This window comes from Amphibalanus amphitrite, unplaced genomic scaffold (assembly GCF_019059575.1).
Source record: "Amphibalanus amphitrite isolate SeventyFive unplaced genomic scaffold, NRLGWU_Aamphi_draft 000239F_arrow, whole genome shotgun sequence".
Classification (NCBI taxonomy): Eukaryota; Metazoa; Arthropoda; class Thecostraca; order Balanomorpha; family Balanidae; genus Amphibalanus; species Amphibalanus amphitrite.
The window spans coordinates 660,831-680,605 of record NW_024881734.1 but is presented as its reverse complement, the minus strand read 5'-3'; the positions used below and the strand labels follow the sequence as shown (position 1 = coordinate 680,605).

At 49.2% G+C, this 19,775-nt stretch overlaps 2 protein-coding genes across 3 annotated transcripts; both read left to right on the top strand.

The window, feature by feature from the left end:
• The first annotated feature begins 61 nt into the window (after positions 1-61).
• LOC122386084 (ankyrin-3-like) lies at positions 62-9,997 on the top strand. 2 transcript variants are annotated; one of them, XM_043374895.1, is made up of 4 exons: positions 62-306; positions 2,462-2,814; positions 5,159-5,350; positions 7,771-9,997. In XM_043374895.1, exons 2-4 carry the CDS (start codon positions 2,580-2,582, stop codon positions 8,592-8,594), a joined length of 1,251 nt encoding a protein of 416 aa, XP_043230830.1. In that variant the 5' UTR covers positions 62-306; positions 2,462-2,579; the 3' UTR covers positions 8,595-9,997. The 2 variants fall into 2 exon arrangements, with proteins under 2 accessions (XP_043230830.1, XP_043230829.1); XM_043374894.1 differs by having other exon boundaries at positions 62-316.
• A 4,084-nt stretch (positions 9,998-14,081) lies between these two features.
• On the top strand, positions 14,082-19,526 carry LOC122386052 (serine-rich adhesin for platelets-like). Its single transcript, XM_043374831.1, has 4 exons — positions 14,082-14,256; positions 14,583-14,743; positions 17,652-18,943; positions 19,477-19,526. The coding sequence occupies exons 1-3, from the start codon at positions 14,252-14,254 to the stop codon at positions 18,938-18,940; spliced, it is 1,455 nt and encodes a 484-aa protein (XP_043230766.1). The 5' UTR covers positions 14,082-14,251; the 3' UTR covers positions 18,941-18,943; positions 19,477-19,526.
• The last annotated feature ends 249 nt before the right edge of the window (positions 19,527-19,775 follow it).

The following is a 19,775-nucleotide window of genomic DNA, read 5'->3' as shown; positions in this document are numbered from 1 at the left end:
CGTTTTTGCCGGCTCTGACCTTGACTTTGACTGCGAGCGAGTCGCGTCCGGACGGTAAACACAGGCGGTGAGCCACCGCCACGCCGCGGGCGAGCCGGGAGAGCGCGAGCGCGCCGGTCGCCACCGTTCGCGCTTCAGTCATCCTCCGACCGCCGGTGGGGGACGACGCGCCTGTGCGACACCGCGAGTGGGCCAGACAGCAGTGGTGGGTCGCGCCACAACACAGAAATAGACGGGCATCGGAGCCAGCTGTGACCGGGACGGAACGGCTCAGACGACCGGCGATTTGGCGTCCGCCCCGTCAAGGTCAGCTCAGGTCAGTGCCGCGGGAGCGCTATGTCGGTGGGACGGTGGGGTCGAGGACCGCGGCACCGCCAAGTGGTCCAAGGTGACTTGTTGGAAACTCTACGCCGCCGCTCCTCAGCTATAAGTGGGTCTGGGGCGACCGCGTGCGTGTCGCGTGGATACACTGAACGAAATGACTGATTAGAAGAGTACAACATTGTTTTTCGGTGTGCCACAGACAATGACAAGGATAGTCAACTGTGTGAGATGTCTCGACGCCTTTATATTTGGAGTGATCTGTGATTGATTTCTTCTAATCGGAAGTTGTGTAGCGTCCGCGACCTACCACACTTCTGAAGAGGTCCGTTGATTATTTGTCAAACGTCGAGTGGCGGGCCAAACCCGTGCCATTGCATTTGTCACGGTCCGACCACCCTTTAATAACTGATTTGTTATCTACCTATGCATTTTGCATTTTACATTTATCAGCAGTCTTTAGGCCAAATGAGTCGAAGTCTCCCAATGCCTACACTTGTTCTGCTTTCGCATACGTTACGGGTTTCGTAGTCGTACACGTTACGTAAACGGTTTCGTATATATCGTTTACATTTTTTTCCTTAGCAAGAAGCCGGAAAGTTCAAAACTTATTATCGAAGCTGAACAGGACAACGCCTATTGATAATTCCTTGGCTTTCTTATCCGCAAAAAAAAAAACAAATAAACCGTCTATTGCTTGTTTTGGAGACTCACGGTCCCCTATACATAAGAAAGATCGTATTGAATAAGCGTGCACCAATCACCTTTATTAAACGTGCATGTTCGTAAGAACGTGCTACTTGAAACGTTCGACTGTGTGGACAATACGATAAGATAATATACAGGCTACAGCTACCTACCCCTATTATCAACAACGCTGGAAGTTCTGATCTCTGGGAAATTTGTGAACTGGTTTACGGCATACCGCAGAGCCCCGGATGTTTGTAAATCGGGGAGACGATGCACTCTCAGCACCGTTCAATGGTATAACACATCCTGAGCCGCGGCGAGCGCGCTAAGTCTGCCCCTCAGCTGATCGTGTGCCCCGACAGAACCGCCGAGATGTTTATGTAGTTACGTAAGATTATCAGGACGCTGCGATCATCATTTCAAGCTAATTTCCGCATGACGATCACGGAGTGCATCGGCCATCGAGGCCTCTGGAAACGTACTAATCGAGGCAATCAAAATATTTACCGACACTATCGACTTCGAGGCATATCCATCCATGTCAAACCGAGTCTCCCAGCCCAGTATGCGTTTACACAAAGGGTCAGTGTGATTGGGTCCCCCTATTATATAGGCATGTTTCTAGCAGTTGACGCAGAGCGAAAATTTAACGCAACATCTCATAGTTTTCGGTCAGTGTCAGATTGACGAGGTGACTTACCTGACGGAGGAAGCTCGCTTATAATAACGCTCACGCTCACACATCAACACAACAGGGAGTCTATACCTTGCATTTTGAACTGGCCAACCGATACAGCGTCTGACACTGCTTACTCCGAACCTGCGAAATTTTAAATGCGTAAATGGATGGAGCACGAAGGGCATGACTCATTTGCACACCAGTCACCACACAAAGTCATATCGTTCCGTCGACCAATTTGGTGCTTGAGAGTCGTGACTCACTGCTCTGGGCGAGCAAAGAAATGCGCATATAGCTACAGAGGACACCGCCGAGGGCTGTTGCTAGCGCAGATATCGAGTCCTACATGGTGATGCAATACTTTGCCGGACGCTGCCAAACTGGTCACACTGCTTGCGATGCATGTGCTCTCAGACCCGCTGTTTGGTAGTGTCCTCGGTCCAGTGCGGTGTCGAGGTGCGGCCAGTATAATAGGATCTGATGTTTCTAGATCGTGTTCTGTGCTAGCCGCACAGTACCCGCGGCGCTTTATGCGCTGTGGCCTTCGCGCCGCTTTGCCTGACCCAGTGCGGTTTTTGGTAAATGGTAATCAGCCCAGTGAGACGGGGATTATTTGTTTTTACATTTTTGTTAAAACCACTTCATGTCACTGCCGTGGTACAGCGCCATGAAACTCAATTCAACACCCTTGTATGTCTAAGCAAAGGTCACTCGGGTCTCGGATGGTGGGATGTCATTAATTACCACGCAGTTTGTGTCCTCTTGTTCCAGATATCATCGCCGATCTTCTCCGTTAGTGTGGGCCTCCTTGGTGCACCATCTCAGTGGAGCTTAGCTCGGTCATCGCCAGCGTCCCTCCTGCAGTCCCGCCGGCCTGCCCGCTGTCTGTATGGCGATGACGGAGGTGCTGAGCGGCGGCCGGGGCGGCGGCGGGGGCGGCGGCGGCGCGCTGGACCGCATGCTGCTGGCGCCTGTCCACCTGCTGCACGCCATCACCAGCAACGACCAGCTGCGGGCGGCGCAGGCGCTCGAGTCCGGCCTCGACTGCGACCACCGCTTCAACTACGGCGCCGCCATCCGGCCGGCCGTCAACATATGCGCCGAGAAGGGACACACCGACATCAGTGAGTTCAGTAGGGGAGACGCTGGGGACCTGGGAGGGACACACTGACATCAGTGAGTATCATTTGGGGAGGCAGCTGGGAGGGGAGGCAGCTTAGAAGGGGCACACCGACATCAGTGAGTACAGTCGGGGAGGCAGCTGGGGACGTGGGAGGACACACTGACATCAGTGAGTACAGTCGGGGAGGCAGCTGGGAGAGGGAGGGGGCAGCTTAGAAAGGACACACAGACATCATGTGAGTACAGCGCGGGTACAACCTGAAAGGTAGCTAGGAGGGACGCACCGACATCGGTGAGAATACGGCAGTGCGGTTGCACTACAGCCAGCTCACTAGCCTACTAGACCCACGTGGTAGACGTGGTCTAGTTATGTTTAGCCCGGAGACACGAGCACTGAGCGGTACGCATAAATACCTTTGTATCAAATGTCAACTCATCAGAGTGAATCGCCGATATATCCCAGCATATCCAGTATCCCAGCATATCCAGTAACACGAACCCTTCAAACCCTCCTTATCTCTAACGGGGCCGGACTCCAATGGTGGACCCCGAGCAGGCTGCGGCTGCCAGTGGTCCCCGCGCAGACGCGTTTCGAGGAAGCCCGCAGTCCCTCGCACCCTCCGTCCGCCGGCGGCACCGCTGAATTCTGTACGCACCGGTATGCTGATGCGCTCGCACGGGCCGCCGGCCATGAATCGAGCAGCTGCACAGTGCACACTGCACAGTGCACAAGGCCAGAGCCGGCGTCTGGAGCCGGCGGGCTCCCTGTACCGGGTGGCTGCACCCCATGGTGACCACCCGGTACCTACCTACTGGGCGACACTGGCAGGTGGGCCCGGTGGGAGCGACTGATAAGCACTGGCCGACTCCGCTTCCAGCAGCCAACAGTGACGCCGGTATCTAAGGGCAGCTTTATCTGCCGATACCAAAGTACTTTGACATTTAATAACCGCCATACCTGCCAACACCATTATACCAACTGACGTCAACGTAGAGCAGAGCAGGAGCCTATTCGCATTAAATCGAGAGAGTCAGAGTCAGAGACTCCATTTGCGCAATCCGCGTGACTCATCGGGAACTTCCCCGCCTATTCCCTTCCACCTGCTATTTGCTCGGCACAGTGTTATTCTACCCGTCGGCTCCCATCTCTTGTGCTTACGGTGCCGAGTTCTAGGACGTCACGGGAAATTCCCTACGCTTCAGCGAATACGTGGCAAGGAGCCACGTTAATAATAAGAAGTTGATCATTGATCGGCGACATCCCGATGGGGCATAAGTTCACTGAGTGTGTATGGTGGCAGGAGCAATAAGTACGCTCGTTATATAATACGTTATACGTACGGCAGTACGTTCCAAGTACATTCGTTATATACTGTAAACGTTATATCCTTGACACTTGAAGGACGACCTAGTGTCATACCTATACCATATCCGTCCGGTCATATTCGAGCCAGCTGCACAGTGGAGGTAAAGCAAGGTCAGTGTGACATCCTCAACCGACTGACTACGTCATGACAGCCTTGCCGCGAATATTCATGAGCCTCAGCGCTGTAATGTGATGAGCCAGCATGTACTTGCAGTTTGCATGGTCTAGTCAGGTGCGGTGCCGTTTTCCAGTGAATGATGTTTGTGTTTATCTTCGCGACTTGCATGGTCACTCAATAAGCTGCTAATTCGTTATAATAAAATTGCCAACAAAATTCTGTGAAGCACAGGTGCTTATAAACTTCCATCGTTGGACGTTGCATTGCATTTGCTTATTGCTATGCCTATTTATGCAAGGGATCTTAGTGTAGTGAAGCTTCTCCGAGGGAGTAAGACGTAAGCGGTAAGTAGGTAATCGTCTCCCACCAGCAGACCGCGTTCATCTGTATAGGTACTTCTCTTTAGTCTGAGTGCACACGGGAGCAACTGACGTTTGCTGCTGCTGCGATCTTTACAGACAACTAGGGGTAGCGTAGCGTAGGGCGTATACAAACTGTAACACATTTTTAGGTTCTCTCCGACCATTGCGCAGTAACTAACTTAATAGCTACGCATCGTTTCTGCTATGCTCCGCTCGCACTCTACATAGTTAAGCTGAAGCTGCTTCTTCTTTGTGCCGTCCTTTTTGTTATGTATGCTGCGGTGCACACTGCTCCCGGCTGACGGCTCTGATAGTGGAGCTGCTGATAGCCGTATTTTCTACGTGTGCGCGCCGAGCCGACAGTGAAGCTGCTGTTCACCAAATTCACTCTGTGACGCTCCGACAGTGAAGCTGCTGTTAACCGTCCGTACTCGCTCTGTGTACCCTGACACTTGACAGTGGAGCTGCTGTTAACCGATCTCGCTCTGTTTGCTCAACAGTGAAGCTGCTGATTGCTCGCGGCTGCTCGGTGAATCAGCTGGACTCGACGGGCCACAGCCCGCTCCACAGCGCCGCACTGCTTGGTCACACGGCTGCCGTACGGCTGCTGTTGAAGCACCGCGCCGCGCCCAACACGCGGAACGCACACCGGCAGACGCCGCTGCACGCCGCAGCCGACGGCAACCGGCTCGGTGAGAACAGAGGGAGATTGGAGGGAGAACGGAGCTTCACCTGAGTGTCAGGAGCAGGAGAGACGGCTCACTGAGGGTCAAAGTGCTCTACCTTGGAGTCACCGGGGCAGGGTAGACCAAGGAGCTGGAGCTTGACCTGGGGGTTACCGGGGCAGGGACTGAGAGGACTGTTCGGCCTGAGGGTCACTGAGGGAGACGGCTCATTGGAGAGCAGATGAAGGCGGCTCGGCATGTGGGTCGCCGGAGCTAAAGAAAGACGGAGGACGGGACTCTGCTTGAGGATCGTCAGGGCAGAGATCAGACTGGCTCAGTTTGAGGGTCGCCGGAGTACGAATACGGGGAGGTGGGTTTGTTCTGACGGTCGCCGCCCGCAGGTATGGGAATACGGCTTGGTGAGAGGACAGAGAGCCGAGAGGGACGGTTAGGACTTAGGAGGAGAGGAGATAAGAAAGCATACTTTTAACCCGCGCCCTGCTGGGGGGGGGGTGTTTGAACACCCCCCCCCCTTGTGGTTTTTCGCATATATCTCAAAAACGGCGGCGCGGAGCGCCGCCGTTTTTGGTACACCTTATCGTACATCAATTCTACATATGTTGTGAAAATTTCAGACCAAGGTCATTCAAGGTCAGGTCACCAGGTCACTTGAAGTGACCTCACCTCATAAAAAGTTTCAATGTCTGTCATAGCTACACCGAGTGACCGATCGCTTTGAAACTTTCAGCGATTGCTAAGAGCAATAGCATGTACAAAATGTATATCTCAGAATTTTGATATCGATGACCTAAGGTCAGGTCAATTTTGCGACCTCCCCATTATAAGTCAATGGGAGAAAATTGAAATGCGCCTCTTTTGGACAAAAGACATTATAAACACTCCCAAACACCGAATTACAAGTGGTTCAGACACACTGAGCATGAAAATGGTGTCCGTGACCCTTGTTTATGCCCTGAGGTCATCTTAGGTCACGAATGGTATCTAACAGTTTTTCGCAAATAACTTTTGATAGAGGCATGCTAGAGCGATGAAAACGCCTTAGATGTGTTCAGCTCGACGATACGGATCGACTGATATGCAACATGACCCTTTCCGGTCAGGTCATGACCTTGACCTGAGGTCAAATTTTCAAGTTGACCTTTCAAGGTCAACTTATAGTTCATTCGATGCGTCTTGACGAGAGGAACACAATGCCGGTAAAAGTAAGCTCGTACAAGGCTTGGGTCAAAAGTTATTGCAGAAAAACTGTTTCCGAAAAAATCGGCTATTTTTGCAATTTTTGCCCCCTGCAGGCAAAACCGTTGACGTTAGGTCAAATCTGAGAACATTAGTCAGAAAGGGCTTTAATAGGACTATCGAATGCGCTTTTCCGCGGCGCTGTAGCTCTATTGGTTCTCGAGTTATGCATTGGCTTCTTGGAAATTTTCGACATTCGACCTGGAAATCGGCGAAATTTTGCCTTCAATGACCTCTGGTGACCTGACCTTTGACCTGACCAAAAAATTGACCGAAGTGATTTCGTCATTATTTTTGACGTTCTTTCGAACGCCGTTTTCCGCGTATCGCTACGTGGCCCAGGAGCCGAGTTACAAGGGGGGTGTTCAAACACCCCCCCAGCAGGGCGTGGAAATCCAGGACCCCCAGCCGGGCGCGGGTTAACGAGGGGCCGGGAATCGTCTCAGAAAAGGACGGTTACAGCAGATGGACAGATGATTGGGGCGTAGCGCAGTCCACTGGGCAGCGGAGGATGGTGACTGGTGAGCATGGATACAGACAGAGAGACGTTGACATGGGAAGTAGAAACGGAGGAGTGCGGTAGATAAGAAGTATTTGCTTACATTCTTGAGGTAGGTGTATCGGTGACATAGTACTCAAAGTACGGTAGTACTTCCGTGGATACCGCAAATGGCAACAGGATCGATGACACGTTTCCTGAGCATAAGTACTTATAAATACTCGCAAAGGTACTTTGCGTGAGATGAGATGCGTTTGCTAAATTCGTTGACACGAACCTTCTGGTTTTGTGCCACTTGTGCTTAAGCTTCATATTTGACTAATACGTTCAGATGAACCGGGGCGCTCGGATCAAACAGAAAGTCAATTAGGAATTAGGAACAGAAAGTCAATTATCGATCAGACATAAATACCATGACTATCCGAAGAGGATTACAAAGTAAGAAGATTATCGGTCAGATTGCGGTGTGCTTGAGTATGGAGGCGTGGTTATTTTCAACGATACCAAATTGGGACGAATTCTTGACCTCTATAACGAAGCTTCAGCTAAGCGTCACCGTGTGATGTCTCGTATCATATCCATCCAGAGGAGATTGCCGCCATGGTATCAGCCTCCTGTACCTATATTCGGTCTCTAATTCTCTTCCCTCTCTTTGTTTTCACTAACGCCCTCTCCCACTGACCGCCGGCAGACATCACCCGCCTGCTGCTGGACGCCGGCGCCGACCCGAACGTCTCGGACGCCAGTGGACGCACACCGCTGATGAACGCCTGTGCGCGCGCCAACCACGACCTGGCGCTGCTACTGGTTCGCCGCGGCGCCTCTGCCGCCCCGTGCGCCAACTCGCACGACTCGGCGCTGCACCTGCTGTGCTCGAGCCCGCCGCGGGCCGGCTTCGCCTACCTGGACTCGCTGCTGCTCACGGAGTTGGTGCGCGCCGGCGGACGTCTGGAGAGCCGCACGGCGCGCCTCTGCACGCCCCTTCACCTGGCGGTGATGGCCGGTAACGTGGCCGCCGTGGAGGCGCTGCTCGAGCTCGGCGCCGATCCGTCGGCCGTTACCGACATCGGGCAGAGCGCCGTGCTGCTGGCGGCGCAGGGCGGCCGCGCAGAGCTGGTCCGCACGCTGCTGCGGCGCGGCGCCGACCCGACCGTCTCTGACGTGCTCGGCCGCAGCCCGCTGTCCGCCGCTTTCGGCACCCGGGGCCGCGAGCAGCTGCTGGAGCTGCTGCTGGACTTCGGTCTGCGTCCAGCCCCGGTACTGCTGCAGCGTCCGCCGGCGCGCAGCCCCTCCGACCTCTGGCGGAGACTGGCCGAGGCGGCCCGCCAGCCGCCACCTCTCAGCGCCCTCTGCCGCCGGAGCGTGCTGGCGGAGCGGCGTGGCCCGCACCCTCCGTCCGTCTCCCTGCTGCCGCCCAGTCTGCAGCGCTACATCGAGCTGAGGGACCGGCCTGGCACTGAGGAGTCCTCTGCGGCCACCACGGCCGTGCGCACCGTGGCTGCACATCGACGGTGACCGCACGAGACGGACAACGACCGAAAGCTCAGCGAGACGGACGAGACGGACGACGGAACTGATGTGAAAGGAACGATGTTTTACCCTAACGATGACCGAAGGAGAAGGTGAAGAGGGCGAATGGAGAGGTCTTCTCCCTTTTTGCCGGTTTTTACGTTGAAGCGTCAACAAGGAACGGAGAACTGTGGAAAACTGACGGAATTCAAATACTTCCCGTCCTACATCTTTTCTTCGAATTGTTAAGGCCTGGCTACACTATGCGTTTTCTGCGTGCGTTTTTTGCGAGTTTGCGTGATTTGCGTAATATCGTTCTAGAAAAAAGTTATTAGTAATATAACTTCTTAAATAATTATCTAAAAATTAATAAAACTTTAATATTAATAAAAAGTTTATGTGAAAAACTTATAACAAAAACGTAATGTCGTTTCTTTCTATAGAAGGATATTACGCAAATCACGCAAACTCGCAAAAAACGCACTGAGAAAACGCGTAGTGTAGCCAGGCCTTTACAGTTTGAGGCTGCGACTAGCGAAGTAAATGACGCTTCTTTTGAGCGATGAAGGCTTTCATTAACTGACTCGTCTGGCATAAGGACGATTTTTTTTTTTGTCCGTCATCCCGAGCACTTAAATGTTCACCTACTACCCTTATTTATGTGATTCATCTGGGCATCCGTTATGCACAAATGCGATCTCATTATTGAAAAGGGTGTTTTATAAACAGGAACGCTGACATGAAAATACAGTGGAGCTATTTTTGCCTCGGTTGAGGACGAACCGCCACTTAAAAAAACGTTTTCAAAGCGAGGATCTGGTACTGCTTGAACAACAACAGATGCGACATATCCTGCTTTCTGGTTGCTAATGGAGATAAGACAGGGACAAATGTCAACTCTACAAGTAAAGTGTATGCTGTATGTCTACGTGTGTAATGTGTATGTAATGTATGTAAGTATGTATGCCTGAATTTGGATGCATGTATGTAAGCATGCTGTATGTGTTTGTCGGAGGGAAGGTAAAAAAAGTGATGCTGGGAGAAATGGGTTAGATATTTGCTATACCGCGCGCCGATTTTCCCTCACGATGCCTTGGTTGGTGCCGTTAGTATTTATTATTACTGTATGCATCCTGGGCATTAGTGTTGTAGCCGAACGTCAAAACTGTACCTACTTAACGAGTCTCTCCATGGGAGCATTGATATCGCCTCACTGACCACTGACCAGTCCTTTGGACTGATAAATGCTGGATAAATGTGCAAAGGAAAGAGCAGAGAAGGTGGTCAGCAAGAAAACAGCGCGCTTTAACTGTCACTAATGCACCCGAGGATCTCCATGTTGGTATTACTATTAGTTTGTAAACTGTACCTCATGCTATACACGGCGAATAATAAACTTTTAAACATCGGTAAACGGCGTTGTGACTTGTAGTGACTTTGACCAGGTGCCGCTAGCTTTCCCTGTTGGGAAAGCTAGCAGAGTGCAGAGAGCAAAGTGCGGAGCAGAGAGCCGAGTAGAGACTAGAGAGAGCAGAGCAGAGAGCAGATTGCAGACTAAGACGAATACAAAAAGTGGGAGAAAGTGACCACTGCTTGACCAAAGTAATATCCGTTATCGGAACTGCACGTGGTGGGTCAGAGGGTTTCCTTTTTTATGTACCTATCTTCCGCCTTCTTTCTCAATAGACTGATACGTATAGCTATTGCCACTGGTCAATTGCCACTTCGGCTGGTCGAAACTCGAAACATAATGATAGAAACATCACCAATCCAATCATGACGGGGACAGGAGTCGACAGCTAACACGCGTGTCCTTACGACCAGGAGTGCTCCTTTCGCTCCCCTATATGCCTCATTGGTAACTTCATCTCGGCAATGCCGCCTTGCTGCCAATTTAGCGTTAATTTCTGACGCCACAAACCCGATCAGCAAAATTCCTTCAGAATTCAGGATCAGCGAAATTTCTTCAGAATTCAGGTCATGAAAACAGCGCAACGAAGCATTACGGGCAGAATTGGACAGAGTGAACACTTTGCAAGTAGGTACTTCCTGAAACGACAGCGATAAAAAACGAACACGAGTCATGGGTAACGTGCACATGTGCTTACAAAAAAATAGACGAGCTTTCATTTACCCGTTGGGGGGATTTCGGGTTGCTTTCGCGGATAAAATTTTCTCAAATGAAAATTCACCGAATTGAATCCCTGATAGTTACGCATTTAATCAGCCAAGCACAAGCAGATTCACTTAATGGCTGTAGTCTTAAAGTTCTAAAAAAACTGACTCCACGTAAATAGGCAATTAACATAAGAATAAACGTTCATTTAACAACAAACTTCCAAATCATGTATATGATATTAAAGATAATGGTCAGATTTCTTTAACGTCGAGTAAAAGCCATTTGATCATTATGCTTTTTAGGAAAAGTATCGTAACAGTCGGTGGAAAAGGATGAGTTGTCCCGCACCGTTCACAGAATTGATAATTGACTCACATTTGATGGGCGAAAAATATCATATAGTGTATAACTGATGTGTTAAACGGTCTCTTGAAGCTACAGCCAACGATTTATTACAACAAACTTGAGAAAGTTCAACAATTAAGACAAAAATACTTTTAAAAGGGTTTGTGTGCATTATATACCTACCTTCTTACCTACCCGCTCGTTCAGTATAAGACGTAGGGGAAGGTGGGGTAAGACGGACCAGCCAAGGTTTGAGGCCGCATATCTTGCTACACTGCTCTCGTAATTCATATTATTTATAGTCTTCGGAATGCTCAATCCTTCCTCTGTTGATATGTGTAAAGAATAAATTTCAAATTAAAGACATCTAGGTGGTGGATGCTCTTAAAGAGGGACATGTCAAAAACTCAGACAAGAAAAAACGTGGGGTAAGACGGACCACCCAGCAGTGCCTGCTATCCGTTCATGTGTGTTACACTTCTGCTCTGTACTCTTGTAAGAAAAAGTAACCAGACTGGTAAAATAACAAAATGAGCCTTTATTCTTTACTCATGTGTGATGGAAGTGCAGCTAAAAGCTGGGAACATGTGTGTTGATTGTCGTTTGGCATGAATGCATGCTAACTGAGCACTTGCATGCATGGCTCACATGCAAAAAAGACTCTTTCCTGAAAAATTAGCTTACTTAAACTTGTGTCAATGTTTTGGAAAAGAACTTTCCACATGCAGGGTTCAATGGACCACCACAGGGTAAGATGGACCACAGTGGTCCGTCTTGCCCCAAATCTAAATTCTGTCATTATCATGACGTATATGTCAAATGGCCCAACATTGCAAAACCTTGCCTTTCTTAAAGTGTGACTATAACTAAGTTTATAACTTTGTTCTTCACAGTTAAGTGCAAAATAGAAACTAATCATGCAAGAAAGGCGCCATAATTGAATCACCCGTAGACCTCTTATATTAGATCGGTTTGACGAAAAACAACATTTTTCTCAATAACTCAAAAGCTATGCATCCTAGCAGCATGTGCTCAAGGTGGCCATTGTTACGAAGGAAAACAAACATAGTGAGTGCATAAAGCAGTAAATACCAGCAGCGGTTTAGCCGGGAGGGCTGGTGGTCCGTCTTCTTGCCCCGCTGGGCCGTCTTACCCCACCTTCCCCTAACTGTATGCCTACAATAATTGTTACACCGAGATCATCCAACCACAGGAATGTCAGCTGTCTCAAAGGACATATCTTATAACTCAGGAGACACTGACCTTTCAAGAGGTACGATGAACAATAAACGAACTCGTAATACGGCCAGCGGTTGTTACACATTACAGCGCGCTGCGTGCATTGCGGAACAGTATCACGAGCTGAGTGATGCTGTTCCGCAATGCACGCTATACTGGAGGAATGGTGCTTCAGAGGACGGAGGCTAGTCACAGTGGGTAGCGTAGTACGCTTTTACAAAGATGAGGGGGGGGGGGCGTGGGGGAATGAGGGAGGACGGTTCTTCCAAACCGGGGGACAACAGCCAGCAATATTTTACCGCTCCTTTCAGAGAAACGTGGCAAACACATTGTGTAAAATTGAACAGAGCAGAAGACAACACGAGCATCGTCTCAGCCCTCAGGTCTGTACTAAATAAGACGTACGTAACAGAGCTTAATTGAATAGAAAAATGCTGTTCTAAGATGCTACGGGTCTACGCTATCTCCATTGGACAAAGTTGCACACTGTGCCTAAGCAAACACTGTATTACTTATTTTGTATTATTGTAGGTATTTGTCCTTGGCGCAAAAGCGGTACTCAAACGGCATCCATTACCTTCGGCTGACGTATTACGTTAGCAAACCGGCGGCACCGCACGAATCATGTGTAAGACTAGAAATTGAAGCATGGAGCATAGTGTGTAATTAGTCCAGCGTCGGGTACCTTCTATTTTGTGCTGTATTGGGTCGTCTAATATGTGTGCTTATTGCAAAGCAGCCAATTAAATCTTAACGTGAACATACACATTCGTGAACATACACATAACTTATACCTATGTCCATATCCAAAGCAGCCTCAGTTATTAAAAAGCACATGTATCTTAAAGGTAGTGTGCCACCTTTGAAAGATTTCCCATTTTATTTTTCCTAGGATTAGAAGCTTCTGTTTTTACCTAATATCGCAAAAAAATCAAAAATGGGCCTGGAATAGTGCCTTTTTCGCCTAAAAGTTTATCGGTTTTTAGATATGTATAACAACTGTAGTGGGCTCACCTGCAAACAGGCGTCGGGCAACAATCGCGAATGCGGCGCACTTGTGACAATAAGCAAAGGTCATTATAGTGTTACGACCATACGACGTACGGGAATGAGTTATCAGCTGTCTAATCGTAGACAACACAATGTCGAGCCTTAAACTGTAAGCCCGTATTGGTATTGTTTCTTTTATTTGGCTGTCGAACATTATTTATGGTTTGAAATATGATTTTATGTAAAATAATTGATATGAAAAAGCCGTCTTATAAGTTATGACCCCATTTCACCACACGCAAGTGGCAGAAATGACAATGATCAGCTGACGCATTTTTCTTGGCCGAAGTCAGAGCGCGCGGCCCGACGCACCACGCGTATTTGGAAATTCCGACCTCGACGAGCATCAGAAGCCAACTAACAGGCGTGTTCGAAACCGCAGGAGCTGATGATGAACGGGTTTATCGAAACTTGATTGGATGAGCATATCGGTAATAGCGATTTCAGTGTGTGCATTTATTGTTCATAGTGGTGTGAAATGTGGTTGGGGTACGACCGACAACCCGTCGGGGCGAATTTCGCACTGGGGTACTCAAAATTTGAAGAATTTAAGACGTTTCCATGAGTTTTGAAGGTATGGATAAGTTCTAAAAATCCGGTTCTCCTTATCTGGGCCATTAACTCCATACGGTCCAAGAAAGCTGGCACACTACCTTTAAATATGCGAATCGATGCATTTTGCTCCGTCCGCAGTGCGGCCCCATTCCTCCCCATGCTGACGGGGTGCGTGCTCGGCGGACCCCCGCACGTGTGGTCCGGCCGGTGCGCCGTTCGTGCCCGGGTCACGGTACTGCCGTGGCCCTGCTGAGACGGCCCTTCAGCCGGTATATAGCTGGCCCATCACCACACCACCGTACTAGTGAGCCACCAGCACCGTCACAGAACTGCAAGGTCGCCTCCCACCTCCGACATGGGGTGAGTAACTGCGGTGAGAGGGGCCGGCAGCTCAGCTTTGGGAGGGCTGGTGTTGAGCAATGCGCCATATACCTACCAACTTTGAGGCGATATCATATGGGCTTCTGTGATTATCCCTGCTCTGCTGCTTTATTCGTCGTACGTAGGTACATCATTCATTTGATAATTACATCGAGCAAACTTTGCTGCAATAATTTATACATTTGTGAGACCTGTGATGTGGAATGTGAATGCATATGCACCGCGCCATAACGATGTACCTAAATGCATTGCAAAACGCGCATAATTCAAAGTTTCCCTTGACTGTGATGATAATTTCGTTTCAGTCGTACTGAGGTTCCGTTTGGCCGTCTGGCTGCCATGCTGGCACTGCTGCCTCTGCTGTCTGCAACTGTAGAAGGCTCCTTGCTGGGCAAATCGTTATACAAGAGGACTAAAGAAGCTATCGACTCACAGGACTACAGCGCGTTTGGCAAAACGCTCCACTGTAAGTGCATTGCAAAGTGCGAGTTACTGTCAAGTTAACCCGCGCCCGGCTGGGGGTCCTGGATTTCCACGCCTTGCTGGGGGGGGGGGGGTGTTCAAACACCCCCCCCTTCTAACTCGGCTCCTGGGCCACGTAGCGATACGCGGAAGGCGGCGTTCGAAAGAGCGTCAAAAATAATGACGAAATTACTTCGGTCAATTTTTTGGTCAGGTCAAAGGTCAGGTCACCAGAGGTCATTGAAGGCAAAATTTCGCCGATTTCCAGGTCGAATGTCGAAAGTTTCCAAGAAGCCAACGCATAACTCGGGAACCAATAGAGCTACAGTGCCGCGGAAAAGCGCATTCGATAGCCCTATTAACGCCCTTTCTGAGTAATTCCCTCAGATTTGGCCTAACGTCAACGGTTTTGCCTGCAGGGGGCAAAAACTGCAAAAATAACCGATTTTTTCGGAAACAGTTTTTCTGCAATAACTTTTGACCCAAGCCTTGTACGAGCTTACTTTCACCGGCATCGTGTTCCTCTCGTCAAGGCGCATCGAATGAACTATAACTTGACCTCGAAAGGTCAACTTGAAAATTTGACCCCAGGTCAAGGTCATGACCTGACCGGAAAGGGTCATGTTGCATATCAGTCGATCCGTATCGTCGAGCTGAACACATCTAAGGCGTTTTCATCGCAGGGCCTCGGCTAAGGAATTTTGACTACTGGGGCAAATCGTCAGAGTGTGTTAGCGCCCTGCTGGGGGGGGGGGGGGGGTGAACACCAGCGGTTTTTCCTGCGGTTTTTCGCGGATATCTCAAAAAACGGCGGCGCTTCATCATCCATCAATTCTACACGTGTTGCAATAATTTCAGACCAAGGTCATTCAAGATCAGGTCACCAGGTCACTTCAAGTGACCTCACCTCATAAAATGTTTCAATGTATGCCGTAGCTACACCGAGTGACCGATCGCTTTGAAACTTTCAGCGATTGATAAGATAAGGGCAACAGCATGTACACAATTTTTATCTCGGAATTTTCATATCGGTGACCTAAGGTCAGCTCAATTTTGCGACCTCTATTATAAGTCAATGGGAGAAAATTCAAAACCACCTCTTTTGGACGAAAGTCATTCTAAAGATTATAAAACACTGTACGTGACTTTGAGACACTGAACATGAAAATAGCACCCGTGACCCTTGTTTATGCCCTGAGGTCATCTTAGGTCACGAATGGTATCTAACAGTTTTTCGCGAATAACTTTTGAAAGAGGCATGCTAGAGCGATGAAAATGCCTTAGTTGTTGTTTGGCTCGACGATGCAGATCGACTGATATGCAACATGACAATTTCCGGTCAGATCATGACCTTGACCTGAGGTCGAATTTTCAAGTTGACCTTCAAGGTCAAATTGTAGTTAATTTGATGCGTCTTGACGAGAGGAACACGATGTCGGTAAAAGAAAGCTCATGCAAGGCATGAGTCAAAAGTTATTGCAGAAGAACTGTTCCCGAAAAAAAAATCGTCTATTTTGGTAGTTTTTGCCCCTTGCAGTCAAAACCGTTGACGTTAGGTCAAATCCAAGAGAAATAACCAGAAAGCATGCTAATATGGCTATCAAACGCGCTTTTTCGCGGCGCTGTAGCTCTAATTGGTTCCCGAGTTATGCGTCGGCATCTTGTAAACTGTCGATATTCAACCTGAAAATCGGCGAAATTTGGCCATCACCATGACCTGACCTTCAACCTGACCAAAAAAGTTGCCGAAGTAATTTCGTCATTATTTTTGACGCTCTTTCGAACGAAGATGGATTATGGGGTGCAAAAAGATATGTTTGCCAATGCACGCCTATGTATTTGGATGGAAATTGAGGGTGCAGCTGCACACTGTGCACTCCCTCTTCCACCGCCCCTGATTTCTTGCCACAAACGTATTCAACCGCTCCTGAATGAAAGAATATACGTTAATACGGATATATTCTCATTTTGTGGAGGTTGGGCAAAGCCTGACCACTACTGGGGCATTCCTCGACTCTACTGGGGCATTTGCCCCAGAAGTTATCATGTTAGCCGAGGCCCTGCTGAAACTCTAGCATGCCTCTATCAAAAGTTATTTGCGAAAAACTGTTAGATACCATTCGTGACCTAAGATGATCTCAGGGCATAAACAAGGGTCACGGACACCATTTTCATGTTCAGTGTGTCTAAACCACTTGTAATTCGGTGTTTGGGAGTGTTTATAATGTCTTTCGTCCAAAAGAGGCGCATTTCAATTTTCTCCCATTGACTTATAATGGAGAGGTCGCAAAATTGACCTGACCTTAGGTCATCGATATCAAAATTCTGAGATATAAGTTTTGTACATGCTATTGCTCTTAGCAATCGCTGAAAGTTTCAAAGCGATCGGTCACTCGGTGTAGCTATGACAGACATTGAAACTTTTTATGAGGTGAGGTCACTTCAAGTGACCTGGTGACCTGACCTTGAATGACCTTGGTCTGAAATTTTCACAACATGTGTAGAATTGATGTATGATAAGGTGTACTTAAAACGGCGGCGCTCCGCGCCGCCGTTTTTGAGATATTCGCGAAAAACCACAAGGGTGTTCAAACACCCCCCCAGCAGGGCGCGGGTTAACTTCCATGGCTGTTCAGCTTAAAGACGTATAATAAAAATAAATAGATTCTAAAGGTAAATACGTTTATGCGTATTAACTCTTAACAAAGTGAGGATGCCACCAATGCCATGCAATCTTTTCGAAACACGTGGTTGAGGTGGAAGGAAAAATCACTGTACCTACGTAGGTATATATACAAATATAAGGGCCATGAAAAGCGCGTTTCAGATAAATTGAAATATATAAGAGGATACATGCATACCTATGCCAGAAATGTTTATGCTACTAAGTGACACGTCGTCCCCTTCCCCAGCGTCTCGGCGTGTTCCGATAGCGACGTACAACTACGAAGACGACACAATATCCACCGCCAGAGACGCGTCGTCTGCCCCGGTCACGTCACTGCTCGACAGACTGCTGAAAGGCGTCAGCGGCCGGTCCTCAGTGAAGGTGGAGGAGTCTGCGAGGTCTACCGAGACCTCCCCGTTCCTCAGCTGGCTCTCAGGGAACGGTCTGGGTTCGCTGACGGGCAACGAGGCTACGTATCCTGTACAGGAGTCAGCGCAGACAATCGATAACGTGTCATCCACAGGCTCGCTCCTGTCGCTCATTCGCAAGGTACTGGATGTCATGAGGAAACCAGAAACGACTTCAGCATCGGGTTCCGGAGACGTGTATTCAGTGTCGATCGGCGACACGACAGAGTCTCGTATCGGAGAGATCATCAAGCAGCTGCTGGGGAGGCAGTCCTCGGAGGCGGAGATCGTGGTTGCGACGACAGGTGGAACTCAGTCTGGCAGTTCCTCGGACCGGACGGTATCCGAGCTGATTTCGGCCATCCGCCGGCTCCTGAGAGATCCACAGAGCTCAGAGACGGACGAGGACGGCACAGCGGTGGACGACGACTCGAGGCGCCCTCTTGACATTGCCGCCCTTATCCGTGCGCTGGCCAGGAGCGGAGAGCGTCCCTTAGCGCCCCTGCAGTCCTCTGACAGCACAGTGACCGACATCCCTGCGCCGATGTCGACCCGCGCCGCCCTCCGAGCTCTCATCAGGTGGATCTCCAAGCTGAACAGGTTGCAGCCGTCGAAACACTCGCCAGGACGCTTCTCCTCGATCATCATGAACCTCCTGTCCAGGATGGCATCTCGATCCTCATCAAGATCATCCTCTCCTTCCAGTGATGTCATAAACACGCTGCTGTCCAGCCTGAACAGGCCTGGTGTTTCGGTCAGTACCTCTTCCTCTCTACCCACTTCACTTGCTTCCCTTCTGACGGACCTTTACACTCCCAGATCCTCATCAACAACCTCATACTCATCTTCATCTCCTCTCAGCACCTGGCTAAAAGACTTTGAAAATTCCCGATCCTCTGCAAAATCGCTCTCTTCTGATTCGCTCTCGGACTTGTTGGATGTCCTGGACGTGTCCGCAGGCTCACAGAGTGCGCCGGTCACCAGCTCGTCGTCTCCTGTGATCGAATGGCTGGAGACCATCTCGACCTCTACTGGGGGAGGCTCGCCGCGGGAGACGACCGTCTCCGGCAGCGTCTCGCTCGACGAGCTGCTCTCGGAACTGCAGGACTCCATGGGCTTCGACTGATAGGTACGTCCGTTCAACAGTGCGCCCCCTGCTGCTCGGGATGCTATCGTCATGAGCCAATAACGGCAAGTTTGTGCACAAGTTGCTTGCTCTCTTTGCTAAAAGGGCATTCAGTGAAGTTTTAATAGCCCGCTCTATGTCCCTCGTTGGGAAAAAACAAAGTTACAGCACTAATAGGCATAATTACCTACAAAGGAGGTTATCATCAGTATACCTAAAGTTCTTTCGGTCAGGTCATGATCATTGCTTTATTTTGTCATCCTATTAAAGTTCTTTTTGTAGTTTCTCTAGTGATTTTAACTCCTATAACAAATGTATTATATTAGACGTAACACTGACTTTGCTAAGTCTTGTTTCGTTACTCTATATACATATAATTATAGTTCAGTGAACTCTCTTATTCGGTAAACATTAATCACATAATAAAAGGACTTTCGTTCATAGCCACTTCCTATGCGACCGTAAAGTAAGACGTGCAGTTCAAATCTTGATCGCCGTATACTCGTATGTGCCTAATTGTGCTCCTACCGTTTCAGGATTACAAAATGGCGTCACTCAGGCACGAGACCTGTACTGCAAGGCCTGCACCAGAGTATATAGATCACCGCCTGCACTGCGGCAGATGTACCAAGCTGGAGACCTTCGATTGAGTGGAAGCTGCAGTTGCCGCACCATCCAGTCCATTCCGAATTAACTACCTATGGTCCCTTGGACTTTGACGCCTCTTCATCCACCTGTTGGATGAACATATCTCAATATTTTATATCCGCTGTATTTGTTGTTAGCGTTAATTGTTTGTTTTGTTAATCTTTGTATTAATGTATAATGCACGATA